The sequence below is a fragment of the Egretta garzetta genome, unplaced genomic scaffold (assembly GCF_000687185.1).
Source record: "Egretta garzetta isolate BGI_Z169 unplaced genomic scaffold, ASM68718v1 scaffold56, whole genome shotgun sequence".
NCBI lineage: Eukaryota > Metazoa > Chordata > Aves > Pelecaniformes > Ardeidae > Egretta > Egretta garzetta.
Window position 1 is genome coordinate 9,459,496 of NW_009260182.1, and position 14,812 is coordinate 9,474,307.

General features: G+C 42.2%; 1 protein-coding gene across 1 annotated transcript in view; it reads left to right on the forward strand.

The window, feature by feature from the left end:
* WDFY4 (WDFY family member 4) overlaps positions 1–14,812 on the forward strand; it is a 153,321-nt gene that overhangs the window by 116,227 nt on the left and 22,282 nt on the right. Inside the window, exons 49-53 of the mRNA XM_035897359.1 lie at positions 5,894–5,936; positions 6,738–6,857; positions 7,433–7,550; positions 8,222–8,331; positions 13,912–14,065. Of these exons, the coding sequence (XP_035753252.1) occupies positions 5,894–5,936; positions 6,738–6,857; positions 7,433–7,550; positions 8,222–8,331; positions 13,912–14,065 (545 nt within the window). The remainder of the gene's footprint in view (positions 1–5,893; positions 5,937–6,737; positions 6,858–7,432; positions 7,551–8,221; positions 8,332–13,911; positions 14,066–14,812) is intronic.

The following is a 14,812-nucleotide window of genomic DNA, read 5'->3' on the forward strand; positions in this document are numbered from 1 at the left end:
TTTTTATCCACACTTGCTAAAGTCTTTGGTCTGGATTCGGCTCTTGAAAGCCCAGGGCTAACCCCAGACCTGTTTCACAGGTCCAGAGCTGGCCAGGATCATCTATATCAGGCTGACCTGTATCAGGCTGACCTGATACAGAAATGAATAGAAAATGTGTGTCAAGGGCATCACGCAGTCTGTGGTGCTCCGTATTGCTGGGAGCTGCAGGGAGGGAACAGACATTGAGCATCAGGACTAGGACTGTCAGTGTTTCTCTGAGGCAATGAAGGATTGGAGATTACTCCTTAGCTGCATGTAAGCACTTGTACAGGGCCCAGTCATGACCCACTGTGGTTTAAGCCCACACAAAGAAGGAGATCTGATCCTAGAAGGATACAGATTTGGACCCTGATGATGCAGTCTCTTCTACTTGAACCTTTTTCCTCCTTTCTCAGCCTAAGGCTGGCAGGAGCAGAACAGGCCTTGTGTCTGTGACACTGGGTGTTTCAGGACCTCCTCCTCTGTGGGTCTGCCTGTTCTTTTCTTCCCATAGATTGCCGCAGAGCTATGCGCGCCCTGCACCTCTTTGGGGGCAGGAAGGAAAGTGAGGTGATATGTTCTAATTCACCCATGGAATGGCTCTATGGAAATACTTTCATATAAAGCTTAAACCCAGCATTCGTCCATTGCATGATTTTGCATGAAGCCAAGCAGTTTCAGCTAGGGTAGGTTTTTATTTCCCTGCTTACAAGCCTGTTACCATTTCTTTGTTGTTAGATACGACCTGTTGTGGAAGAGAGATTAATTCACTGACTATCTTAAATGCAGTCTCTTGCTAACAGGCAGGTTTAGACTAAATCCTACCATGAGCAAATAACTAGAGAGAGGTTTCCTTCCTTAATTTTCTTTCTTTTCTAGTTAATTTCAGAGCCACTGTGCTAGCAGACGGTGCAAGGTCACTTATAAAACCAAGGCCCGTGAAAAAGAAACAAAAATATTGTTTCATCTTAACAATTCTGCCAGACTGCCCCCCTGCATAAGATCTTACCGGCTGGCAGCTAGGAAGACTTAGTAGGCGAGGTATAGATGTCACAAGCTGCTTGGTTTTTTCAGTACTGTGTGATGAGCCTTCATGGTCTGTTACTGTGCAGTCGTCCTCTGTCTACTCTTCTTTGAGTAACGAATTAGTCTTTCAGTCTGTAAATAAACCCATGAGCGGGGAGCACAGGCCAATTTCCTTTCCACAGTCCTGCAAATGCTGAATTGTACTTCCTTGATAGAAAATGGTAGCCCTTCAAGAAACTTGTGTGTGTGAGTGTGCAGGGGTAAGAGGAGTGGCAAAAAGGACTTCCCCAGCTCCAGGGTGTCGCTATTCAATTCTCCTTCCACAGCCTGTGTGACTTTTGTTCCTAAGCAACAGCAATGCTGGGTCCTTGGAGATCATTAGCATAATGTTTGGTTCCAGCATGCATGTTCAAGCTGGAGGGAAAAGAGCTGAACTACATGCAATGCCTGGAAATGTTAGATTTCAAACTATGCAGAAAGAAAAAGCATCTGGACATGGTTAGAAGCTGTTTGTCAGCTTCTAATGTTGCCTTAACAGTCCATTTTAGTCATTTGGCTATTTCATTTTACTTGGCTGTGACACAGTATGAGATACTTGTAGGTGTGTGTTAAGACTCGCAGCATTTGTGGTACCCTCCTTAGCACGTGCCAGACCAGATAGATATGGACACAGGAGGGAAGGCTCATTCAGCAGAGCAGCAGAGACAGTGTGAGTCCTTCAAAAGTGCAGTTGGTACAACAATTCCCCTCTGTAGCATGTGAGTTTACTGGAATTTGTCTCTGACTGGGGCTACCAAGCTCAAGCTTTTAGTAACTGGTTGCAATAAATTCAAAATAGTATCTGGAAAAAAAGAACTATGGAAGAGAAATAGCTGTGTGTTTTGTGGCAGGTATTGTCCACAGGAAATGCGACATTGAGGTCCCTCTCTTACTGATAACAGGACTAGGATATTGTTGGCATAAAGAAGCTAAAAATGTTGATGTGCTTGCCTGATTCCAGGATTGGAGAGTGCATTCTGCTCACCTCAACAAATTAATTGAATTTACTTGATCTTTTTCTTCTATGGCCTGAAATGTGCCTGGGTGCAGCATTTCTGCAGTGGAAATGTTATCCCTTTCTCCAGTTTAAACCTGTGAATACATAAGGTGCAAACAGTGTTCTGTAAATGGGGGAGATTCCTTTCTCCCTCCTAGCCCCTTCAGGATATCCTACTTCAAGGAGCCCTACTTTAATATTATACTTATTTATAAATTTTGTATTTTACCTCTGCTCTTTCAGCACAGAATAAGTACCCAGAAGATGGACTGGTACAATCAAACAAGGAGGACCCTGTACCTCTTTTCTAAAGTAATCCAGCCTAACACTTTTCTGAATTTTGAGAGACTTGATTGTTTCACAGGGAAAGCTGACATTCCTTTTGACCTCTTTTTCCTCTCCTAATTGTAGGACTTGAACCTAGTTTGTGGCTTACCAGGAATATGATTTTCCTCACAGTAGTTTTGGTAATTTCAAAGATTCTTTAAGAAAAGTGGTTTTAGGAGAGCCTTGGCACTGTTTTGCAGAGAAGAAGTCTGGAGGATGGAAAACAAGAAGAAATGAAAGCAGCTTTGTGAAGTCTAAGAACCCAATTAAGTTTATTGGAATTTTATTATTAGTTTCAGTGGGGGCAAAATCTTATCCTTTGAGATTATCTCATCTGCAATGAATCTCCAAATGGGTTGAGGTCCACCTGTCTCTAGCAAATGGAGAGCACTGGCTATCATAAGAGTGAGATCATAGTCTGATGTTAATGGAAGAGGGATTAATAAATCACTTAGGCATAGTGTACCCAAAGGTGGATCATCATTAGTACACATCATGCTTAGATTCTGCCATGGCTAGTGCCCTACAAATACCTTATAGATATAGATTGAGATATAGATAGATATGTAGGTACTTCTCTTGACTTCACACACACACACACACACACACACCCCTTGAAGTTTAGTTATTTACATTTGAAAAGCACTTCTCCTGTTTCTTTTTCAAACCAGCCTTTGATTATTTATTTATTTTTAAATGCACTTACTGCGGTTGGATAGCTGCAGTTAATCCACTCCGAGCTTTTGCTGTGCTGGCTAGAGAGGTGTTGGCTGAAGGAATGCTGATTGATTACCAAAGAGAAGAGAGGAATAGGCTTGAGCTGCCTGTAATGCAATTCATGTTCTGAGCCCCTGTGCGTCGACAAGGGAGAATGCAGAATTCCAGATCTCTGGGAACTTGGAGGGAGCATCCTGCCTGGTCCCCTGAGACCCAGAAGGATGGCTCTTACAGGGAAGTGACTACATTTAGCCTTGTGTATTTTCATGACGTGGTGAGCTCATCAACCTCTTTGAGTTATGTAGCAGCACCCAGAGTCAGCAGAGAGAGGATTGTTTTGACAAGCAAAGCAAGAGTTCCACTAGAGGGTCACTGCACCCACAAGTCAACATTTTTTGTGCGTATTTGCATAACATACACACAGACTGGCCCAGTTTAGTCCTGTGTATAGTATTTTAGTTCCTTTATAATGCTCCCACTTTAAAATGTTGGAGGACTGATGGATTGAGCAGGTTTGTACGTTATTTAACGCCTTGCTTTCTAACTCAGCCATAAATCCAAAATAAACCTGGGCGGTTTCAGTGAGTGAGTCTGCCCCTGTGGAAAGGGAAGAACTTAACCTGATTCCTCTGTGACAAACACCCTAATCCAACCACACTTCAAATAATGCCAGGGATCCTGATCCTGCTCCATCCCTTTGAGATACTCTCTCTGAGTTCCAAATGTCTATTGGAGACCTTACAAAGGCCAGTGGGGCAAAGCTCTCTGAGACCTACATATAGTGCAAGAGGGCTGAATTGTAAAGGGTAAGCGCTTACAATATCTGTTTTCTACTTTAGAATTCTTACATTCTTGAGCTACGTGTGGCTCAAACTGTGTGTGCAAAGCTACCATAACTCTAGTCAATGGACATTGTGTAAATTAGACCATCTTGTAACCTATTCATTTTTTTTGAACAAAGAGTGAAGATCTTATTTTCCCATATCAGATATAAACTACACTTTTTGTGTTACCTGCTTTCTATAAATATAACCTATCGTGGTTAGGTTTCATATGCTTAGCAGGAGAACTAAACAAAGCTTAGGAGTTGCAGACTGTGAGCTAGAATTGGTCCTGGGTGTCATGTTTGTTCATGGAATAGGCTCCTACTTGGGCTATGCAAAATCCTTCCCCCGGACACGTGCTTTTCTCTGAAGAGAGTGCCTAAGCAAGGAATATAATAGTGTTGAGTAAACCATGGTGGTTTCCTTTATGTACACTATTAACTGGTCCAGGAGTGAATAGGCAGTGAAATAATGATTCATAATCATGAGAGGTAGTTTACAAAAATTTATACTGCAAATTCAGTAAAACTCTGATCATCATAGACCTTTCCAGTGTTTTATTTAGATCTTTGAGGCTGCTTTAAGCCTAGCTTTGTGGATTTCTGGTGAGATCCAATACAGAGCACAAGAGTGCAAAATAGCAGCCAGTTATACATGTAGCAGCTAATTATACATGTAGCAGTTTTATAATCTATGGCTGAACTGATTCGTTACACTTTGGGATGCTAGTAATCCTGACTCCGGGCTGACACTTTAGGATTAGTTTGTAGTTGTACACTCGGCTCAAAGGGAAAAGCATCTCCTACCACCAGTTGTATCATATCATGTTAGTAACTCTGTTTACTTTGTCAGATCAAAAGCTTCTTTAATCCAGAAGCTATCGCTTGTCTCAGTTTGATCTGTAGGAATTGACAAGAGCAGGTCCGTGTCCTTCAGGTAGTGGCCCACCTTCTAGCTCAGTGTAGTAAATCGTTACTTTTGCTTGCTCAGAACCTTTGACCCTTTCACATTTTCAGGTGAATTCCCCTGTTTAGAATCTGCCTTCAGCTGGCTTGATTTTTGTTTACAGAAGTTGCATCTTGAGAACAAAGTGGAAAAAACATATTTAATACTTTTTAAAAAAATTATAAAAATGGCAACTCATTTTTCAGGACTACATTAGTTTCAAAGTGCTTTATGCAAAAAGAATATCTCTGGTATGGAAACTGAGACACCTCTGTTTCCAAGCTAGTGTTTTCAGAATGCTTCAGGAAAGCACGAGCCTTTGAGAATAAGGCTTCAGAATCGAAACCGACAGCCTTAATGGTACCTGTCACTAGCACTCTACCTCTACAGTGGGATGAGACCGGGCGCGCAGGCTGCTTAGCAGCGTGCCTTAGCTCGGCACGGCTGCAGGGGTTGCTGTCCCCAGCTGCCCACCTGCCTCTGCTGCAGGGGCTGCTTCTCTGCCTGCGAGCCTGCCAGCTTCTGAAATATTGCAGTTTACCATCTGGCAGTTCGCAGCGATATCTTAAGGCAAACAGAATCCATCTTTAGCACCACCACCCTACTTCCTTCTTTTTTCTTTATTAAATATCACACTTTAAGCGGCACTTCATTCAGGAGCAGACCAGCAAGTATCTCAGGGAGAGTCAGCATGTCACAGGGAGAGTGACAAACTCATCAGCCGTCTGAAGCTAGGCCGTCCTTGTTCATCAGGCAGAGCCTGCCTTCCTACTGAAAGAAGTAATGAAACTTGCATCCTGCAGTGCCAACCTAACCAAAACTCCCTGGTTTTGGAATGATTTGATCAATGATGAAACTTCAATGTTCTTCGAGCACTGGTGTTCTCTCATTTCTGGGGGATGAGAGCAGGGGGCACAGGGAGCACAGATGTTAACGCACTGGCTTTCTCTTTTTGTTCTGAAGAAGATTATTTCAATCAAATGTTTGTCCCATGCAGGAAACACTCAGGAGGGGAAAAGACAATGCTCCAGAAGTGGCAGGTAAGCTAAATCTTGGCTGCACGTGATTAAGCAAAGTATTTCAGCACCTGCCTGTGTGTCTGCGCACAGATATGTGTGTGTGCCCATATGTACTTCAAGGCCTGACGTGCTCTCGCTGCTGGAGGTGAGGTTGTTGGCAAGAGGAGCAGAGTATTTACATCTGGTTATTGCAGAGGTTTTGTTCCTCCTGCTGTGAAACATATGTTGCTACTCTCTGGCAGATTAAGTGTGATTTTATGCACATTTTTAAACTGAGACCAAAGAGAGCCACCTAGTTGAATGACTGTTCACAGTTCATCTGTACATGTAAATCAGTGCACCTCTCATTTTCCCAGACGTTTTGCTGAGCTGAGAAATGCATTTACTTTCCTGTATCCCTGATCTTGGTGACCCCAGACACACTGAAGAAATCTATTTCTTGTTTATATGTAGCACTTTGTGCAGCCTTTTCTGTACAGTTGTTCAGGATTTTCCAATATACAGATTGCATGCATTTGGCTCACCTTGAAATTGGGAAAATGTGCTATGTTATGCAAATACAGCATAAAAGCAATGGGTGATTACAGACAAATACAAATGGCCTGTCTGAAGAAGAGCCAGAATGAAGACTCAGATTCTGTTGAATGGATTGTTGTATAAGAGAGATTGTCCTGAGGTGAATGGCAATGGGTGATTGGTTACACTATTTATAATTCTTGTCCTGCTGGACCTGGGAACCACAGGACTCTGAGGGTGCTTTTGAGGCATGGTTTTCAGGGGTGGAGTTACGAGATTTTAATGCTTGTTTACTTCCCCTGGCAGAAGAGGGAGATCAGCAACTTTGATTACCTCATGTACCTGAATACATTGGCTGGCCGCAGCTACAATGACTACATGCAGTATCCTGTGTTTCCATGGGTCCTCGCTGACTATCACTCTGAGGTCAGTGCTTTCTGCAGTGTTCTGTACTTTCTGTGATGGCAACCATACAAATGTTTGTTGAATGATGCGATTGAAGCAGAGGGGTCTGGACCAAAGGTTCAAAATTTGAGATAGTTAACTTGAACTGTACTGATTCTTTATAGATTAGCCTTATCTTCAAATCAGCATGCTGAAGATCACGTTCTGCCTCAGAAAGGTGGATGAACATCTGTTAAATACATACCAAGTTAAGAGCAGGCTGCATTGGCTCAGCAGATGGGCAGGGACAGGCTTCTGTGGCCCATGACAAGGAGGTTTGAACCGAAAAGCCTTGAGAGCAATTTGCAACCTGCCAGGTCCTTTATTTGTGACGCTCCTTATACACTCTGTCCTTTCAGTGGCACATGCTGTCACTCTCTTTCCAAGTCCCATCCCTGTCCTGGCAATGGGTGTGTTAGTACCAAGTCTATGGCCTCCTTGTATGGTGAAAATGCCAACACAGCCTTGCCGCTATCCAGCGTCACTGAGCCAGTCATCATGTCTAGTCATCACTCAAGGATCTAAAAATCCACATGTCTGCTGGTTTTGTTTTTCAGACTCTAAACCTTAATAATCCTCATACATTTCGGGACCTGTCAAAGCCCATGGGAGCACAGACTGTGGAGAGGAAACGCAAGTTCATCCAGCGCTACAATGAGGTGGAGAAGAGTGAGGGTGAGTGTTTTAGGAGACAAACAGGCAGGAGAGGCTTGAGTCCCTTCAGGCCTTTGGGGATGCTGGTGAATCCCTTGGAAAAGGTCACCCAAAAGCTTTCGAGAGCTGTGGCTAAGGGAAGCACCATGTCAAGGAGTTCCTCTCACTTCTGGATATAAACTGGTTGATGATTCAAACAGAAATGACTCCTGCAAGCACTGCCTTATGTGCCTTGTACTGCTGCATTCTGCCCCTTTCCCTTGAACAGGAAGAGATGCTACAGCAAAAGCAACGTTCCCTAGAAAAGACCGCTCTGTTAACCAAGCTGCATGCATTAGTCTTGTCTGTTAGCTAAGCTGCGTGCAGAAGACTGCTGCATGCAGCTTAGCTAACAGCTACGGTAAGAAAAGAAAACAGGATATTGACCTCTGGAGATCAAGACCTTTTCTGGTACTAATGGGGAAGGGGATGGTCAAGAAATGTAAAGGCCTTATTCAGAAAATGAAATATGGAAGGCAAAAAAGAATATACAGAGATGGTAGTAACTGTGCACATTCAATGCAAATGTGCCAGGTGTGCTTTTGCTCAGTCTTCAAACACATCTGCTTTAAAGACCTGGTCCCTATTTAGTTGTGCTGTGGTAACTGGATGTTATATTTTGCACTGAAATCTGATTTGTGTCCAATTTCCAGGAGACCTGTCAGCCCAGTGCCATTACTGTACTCACTATTCATCAGCAATTATAGTGGCATCTTACCTGGTCCGAATGGAGCCATTTACCCAGACCTTCTGTTCTCTGCAGGTAAGGGGGTGAGATAGCTTCCCTCCTACACCTTGTTATGAACCATGTGGCACATTATAGTGGCTGTGTAATGAAGAGGGATTAGTTCTTTTGACATTTTCTGTATATTCTGTGTGGACCCTGGGCTCACTGAAGTCTCCATGCTGTGTCTGTTAAATCCAGTGAAAGCATCTTAATGGGAGCCTGATTGATGCCTGATGATCTTGGTTTTTTTCTGAGGGAGAAGGATTATTTAGTTTTGGTCCTGTGATATGTTTTGTGAGAACTGAGGCATGTAAACACCTAGACAGTGTTTTACTACCCATCTGAACATAAGCTTCTGACTTTGGGGCCTATGAGACTTTTGTGGTAGGTATTCTAAGTCCAAATGCCCATGCAGTAACGCAGTTACAGGCATTGGAGCTGGCTGTGGTGGCATAAAGAGTATTTCTGGGCCAGATGAGGATGCACAAGTTCTGGTGGGTGGGGAATAATAGGGATCATGGGATCAATTATATCCAGTGCTGAAGAAGGAATATTTTGTTTCACCTTGTTCTGAACTTGCCACTGTTTTATGGTGCCAAAAGCACTCCCTATGGAACTGAATTTCATGGAAACTGAACTTTGTGCTTACCTTTCCCAGCTGGTCAGCATACAGAGCACTAAATTCCTGACTGCCCTCTCCAGCAGGCTGTTGGTGACACACAAGCACAGACACTTGGGCTGTAGTGGTTCTTACCCTTACTTCTGTAATATGTGTTGTGTTATAGCAGGGTCTACCAGGAGGACAAGTCCTCAAAAGTGTATTTTTTTAAGGAATCTCTGCTGAAAACTGCCTATCCTTATAGAGCAATGTGAGGGAGACAGCTAGGCCAGGGTATTTCACACTCAGAGACTACCGTACATATGGTGAGGACTCGCCATGCCTTCTGCAGCTCTCCAAGTGTTTTGCTGTTGTGCTGGTGTTTTCTTTTTCTTTTTTTTTTTTTAATTAACTAATACAAATAAAGTGCTGTGCTAATTAAGTAATAAGCCCTATGATATTGGCTGTTGCCAGCAGTAGCTGATGGGTTAGTGAACCACCTGAGGCAATGGTTACCATCGCACTCTGTGAGCCATATGTTAGCTGCAGTCATGAATGACTGTGGAGCAGTTATTTCTTGTTGTAAACAACAAAGGCTGCTGTATCTCACTGGCACACTTTTCATGCATAACAAGTTCCAGCCTGAGTAGCTGCTTTGCAGCAGTGTTTATACGTGATTAGCAGGTAACCAGCATTTTTGTGGGGATAGTTTTCTTCAAAGGCTGCTGAGATCTCAGGCAGGCAGAGTTTTGTCTGGATGTGGATCCACTGAAACTGTTGAACTTCTTCCATTCTGAGATGCAGTCAGGCAAACAGCAGACCTGAGAACTGTATGCTCAAGTCAAGAGCAGCTTGGAAACGGAGTAATACCAGACTTAAGACCTTGGAAGAGAGCTGAGCTGGGAGCTGTGAAACCTTCTGAGCATCTTAAAAAGTGGAAAAGCTATGCTTATAACTGCAAACAGCCAGTCTGAATGCACATGACAAGGAAATGAAAGAACTTTGGTGCACCCCTTGTGAAAAACTAAAGTTGACATACCACCCTCTTTCTCAAGTCAAAGAAATGGTTTATACCTGACCAGAGAAGGCGGCAGTGAGGAAACATTGCCTCTAGTAAGGGAACTGTACAGGAGTTTACAGAAGTACTTCCCAGAATTCTTTTCAGGTGTTGGTCTCAGCACCACAAAAAAGCAGTGAATTTTTCTGTGTTTAGTGTCTTCGTTGGAAAGGCATTCTAGGACCCCATGCCCTCAATAATTAGTGACACTTGCTTTTGATTCAACCCAGATCTTATCCCCTTTTATTCTTATCCCACTGTTGCACTTCAGCTATCAGGCTGATCTTTCCTGGCATTTACCTCTCAAAGAGGATGGGGTTCTTACTCTTCATTGCGTCACTGACTCTCAAGCAGTCATTTAAGCACTGTCTGCAGGTAATTACTTCTCAGCAACTCTGGGAGTGTGGTAAGTCTTTGCACCTTTGAGAGCATCTCTTAGAAACACTTTGAGGTCTTTGGGCTTAAAGCACTACCAAGGATCTTAAGATGCTTAGTTTTAGAAACATGAGAAGTTCTAACTTCTCTCTACAGATCATTTTGACTAGTTGCTTTGTATATTCCCTGCTGAATTGTCGTTTTAAAAAGCATATTTTTTCAGTATTCCCAATGACAGTATAAGGCCTCTACTGAAAGGAAAGAAAACAGAGACTGTATCTAGCTATAGAAAAGCCATAAGAGTTTATGTCGACTTGCAATCTAAAGGCATAAAGCAATTCTTGATTCTCTTTTTCCCTTTCAGTGCAGTTTTTGCATTCATAGAGAGAGAAAACTCATTAATTCTGATATAAATATATGCAAATAAATTTATTAATATAGGAAATGGGAAAATCAGTTATTGCTTCCTTTATAAATAATACAGGCTTAAGTTTTAAAGATATTACTTTTCCCTAAAATGAATTAGACAGCCAGAGAAAAAATCACATTTTTTCGTGGTGGTAATATCTTTAACCAGATTTGTCGCGCTAACAGCATTTCCTATGTATATATTATTTTTATTTAATACAGGTAATCTTTTTATTACAAATCATATTGTTTCTCAGGAGATTACCATCAGCTCTCATAAAAGCTGCAAAAAAAGATGAAAAAGCATCAATCACCACCAGACACAGCGCGCTGTGTGCAGATTAAATATACAAAGCCCTTTAATATGCTTCAATGAGATACTTGTTAGCTGTTGATTTATTTATAGTCCTTCTTCTACTTTGTTTTAATTTCAATTTGAATTTGACTCCAAGGGTCCCTGCCTAATAATGATCAAGAACAAGATGACCTTGTGGATCAGATTAACTCTGGCTAGGCTTACTCACATGATTAGCCACTTTTTCACTCAGTCCCTTGAGTGGGTGTGGGAAGGCTTCACAATTGTCAGTGGTATAAGGAAGAAGGCCATAAAATACAAGGAAGTAAAGCAAAACTATGCTGTCATTTAGAGGTGAGACTGGACCAAAAACCTGGTCAGAATTCACCTCGGGGGAAACAGTGTTTGGGGTCTTTCCATCTGGAATATGTATTGGCTTTTGGTGAGACTCCATCTCAAAAGACAAGCAAGGATATGTGGCTTCAGAACTTAGGGTTTGTTGACTTCGGTGTTTTGGTAGCTTATCCATGAGGGTAGTTTCTCCCTAACAAAAGATAATGGCAAAAGTTATTTCTTGACTTGCAGTTCCCAGACTTAGCAGAGTTCATAGATCCAAAGGAGCTGCATCATAAGTGTGCAGGTACTTGGGGGGAGTCAAAAGGGCAGTGGTTCTTACCATCAGAAACCAATGTGGGAACTGCTGCTCAGGGTTGATCTGATCCATGGGAGTGGGATCCCAGCCTCATAGCATGAGGATATCTGTTTAACAGATTGCAAGTCAAAGCTTCAGCTGACTCTTATTGTGCAGAAGGGCAGCATCCTCCTCATCTGTGTTGTGGTTTCACCTGGCTGGCAACTAAGCACCACACAGCCGCTCGCTCACTCCCCCCTCCCTCAGTGGGATGGGGGAGAGAATCAGGAAGAAAAAAAAATGGTTAGAACTGTGGCTGAGGTAGACACAGTTTAATAAGAGAAAATAATAATAATAGTAATAATGAGAATAGTAAGAGAATATATAGAATATACAAAACTAATGATGCACAACGCAATTGCTCACCACCCACCAACCGATGCCCAGCCCGTCCCGAGCAGCAATCATTCCCCCCACAACTGACTGACTAACCCCCCTGAGCATGATGTTCTACGGTATGGAATAGCTCTTTGGTCAGTTTGGGTTAGCTCTCCTAGCTGTTCTCCCTCCCAGCTTGTTATGCACCTGGCCGAGCAGGAGAAGCTCAAAAAGTCCTTGAGTAGTCTAAGCACTACTTAACACACTGATGTTTTTAGTTGTTCTAATCAACATTCTTGTAGTACTAAATCCAAAGAACACAAAGCTAGCACTATGCTAGCTACTATGAAGAAAATTAACTCTATCCCAGCTGAAACCAGGACAATCTGGCACATGCAACAGTCTACAGGCAGAGAGTAAACTAATCAAGAGCTATCAAGTTTTCTCAAGAGGTCAGCCATAAGCAGAACCTGTCTGCATTTCATACTCATTAACAGATTCACTCTTGCGCCACCTCTGGCTTTTAGTGTCTTCATTCTGCAATCCTGCAGGGTTGTTCTTTTTGCCTAGTGAAGCAGCCTTGAGGATTGAATGCTTGAGGATGAGCAATCATTCACACTTTTTCACTGCACTGCAGAACTGTTTAAAGATACTTGTTCTATCTCTGACAACCTCTCTTGAGCCCTGGCAGTGGGATGTTGTGTTATGTCCCATGATATATAATCCAAATTAATTAACCCCAATGAGAAATACATATATTAGCCTGGGAACATGTTGCAGTTGGGCAGCTATACTGCTGTCAGTACCTGAACTAGGTATTGAGAAACAATTTGTTTCTGTCACTTTATACAATTATAAAGTCAGTGTTCTTCTGAAACGGTTTGTTCATTCTGACAAACTCATTCAGATGATCTCCAAAAACTGATTGTCTGTTTGGTTATTTCCATTATTGTAGAAATGTTATGTTAAAATAAATTCTTTCGTGCTCAGTGTGGGGATCCCTGTATAAAGGCAAACCTGGATTTTCACAAATGCTTGCAGTATCTGAAATCTCATTAGAAAATCCTGTAGGAAATATGGTTCCAGTGTAAGGCATATACCTTTCATTCAGTGCATGATTTTTTTTAATTGTTTTTTTCTTTCTTTCTTCTTGAGGTGTTAGTTCAGAGTGATGTCCAGGGCTACTAAGGCTGCTTTCATCTAGTGTTTCACTCTCATTAAACTAAACATGTTCAAATACTCTCAGGACATGAGCTAGTTTGTTTCTTGTTCCTTTCATACTAATTCAGCTTGGGACCCAGACATTTTTCCCTTCTTCCCCTCTTTACGCTGTCCCTCTTTCCCACAAGGAAGGAACAGTCCTTGCAGGCTCTTGCCCACTGGGCCTTTCCCGTTTGCCTCGATCCGATGATGTTATTTCAGTGCTACACCCTTTCCCCACAGACTTTTCTCCAGAGGATTGCACATAAGATTGTTCAAAACTATTTGGATCACAACTTAAGTGATAACACTGAAGCTGTGTCCACTTCTTGCAAATCTCTTTGGGACGAAAGGAATGAATTGCCTACAGAAGCATTAATAATGGGGATGCTGGTATTCTCAAGCCACCCATGATCATTTCTGCTTGCCTCTGTGTTATTAGAAGCTATGCTAAGACTCTAAGCTTTAGGGTATTCTCAACCTACATTCTACAAATCGGGACTAAGACAGCCACTAATATAAGATCACAGTAAATAGAGCTGGGACAACTCTTAAGATATCACCTAATCAAACATGATGAGGTGATTATTGCAGAATTGGCTAAGATTCTGCATGTGCTTTTTATTTAACAGAATATTCACACTGCCATCTTTTTGTCTGCCTCCATTACACAGGGCGGGAGTTTTGATGTTGCAGACAGGATGTTTCACAGTGTCAAGAGCACGTGGGAATCAGCATCAAGGGACAACATGAGTGATGTCAGGGAACTCATCCCTGAATTCTTCTACTTGCCAGAGTTCCTAACCAATGCAAATCACTTTGAACTTGGTAAGTACTAGAAGGGACTTGAGTGCTCCCCTTCCACTCCCCGGTATCCTGCCAAGGGAAAAGATCTAGATCACATGTTGGGAGTTGGTCCCTGGACTATGCTGACTCATGAGGCTCTGCAGCAATGACAGATCAATTTTTATTAAAATAAGGCTACAAGAATACAAGCTTCTGATAACTGAATGATATCAGAACAATGTTTCTACCTCAGAAGGGATTGTAGTTCCTATTAGTTGCTGTGCAAAGGAATTGCACATTTTGTCAAACAAAAGCAAATTTCAGTATAAGCAATCTAGATGGCTGCTTTTGAAAATCTGGTTTGTATCATCATATCTATGAACAATAGGTTAATTTGACTTTTGGAGATAGTTCAATTGTTAAATGGTGTTGGTGAAAGGTCTTTTTTAAATCTTGTGTGACTGGTGATTAAAGTTACCAAATGTCCTCACTATCATCTTGAAAGGTTTTGCAGAACCATGTGAACCTGATATATCGTCCCTGGCCTCAAGCAGCATCACAATCTCTTCTGAATGTACACTGTCTCTAGAATTTTCTGCATCAGTGATGGAGGGTCAGAGAGAATCCAGAAAAAATACTATTCAGAAATAAGCATGGCAGTCCTGATTCACTTCAGTTTACAGGAAATTCGCATCATTTGCAATACAAAGCTGCTTTTTGTAGTGGACACAAGTTCTGCACGTGCTTTTTATTTAATAAAATATTCACACTGCCATCTTTTTGTCTGCC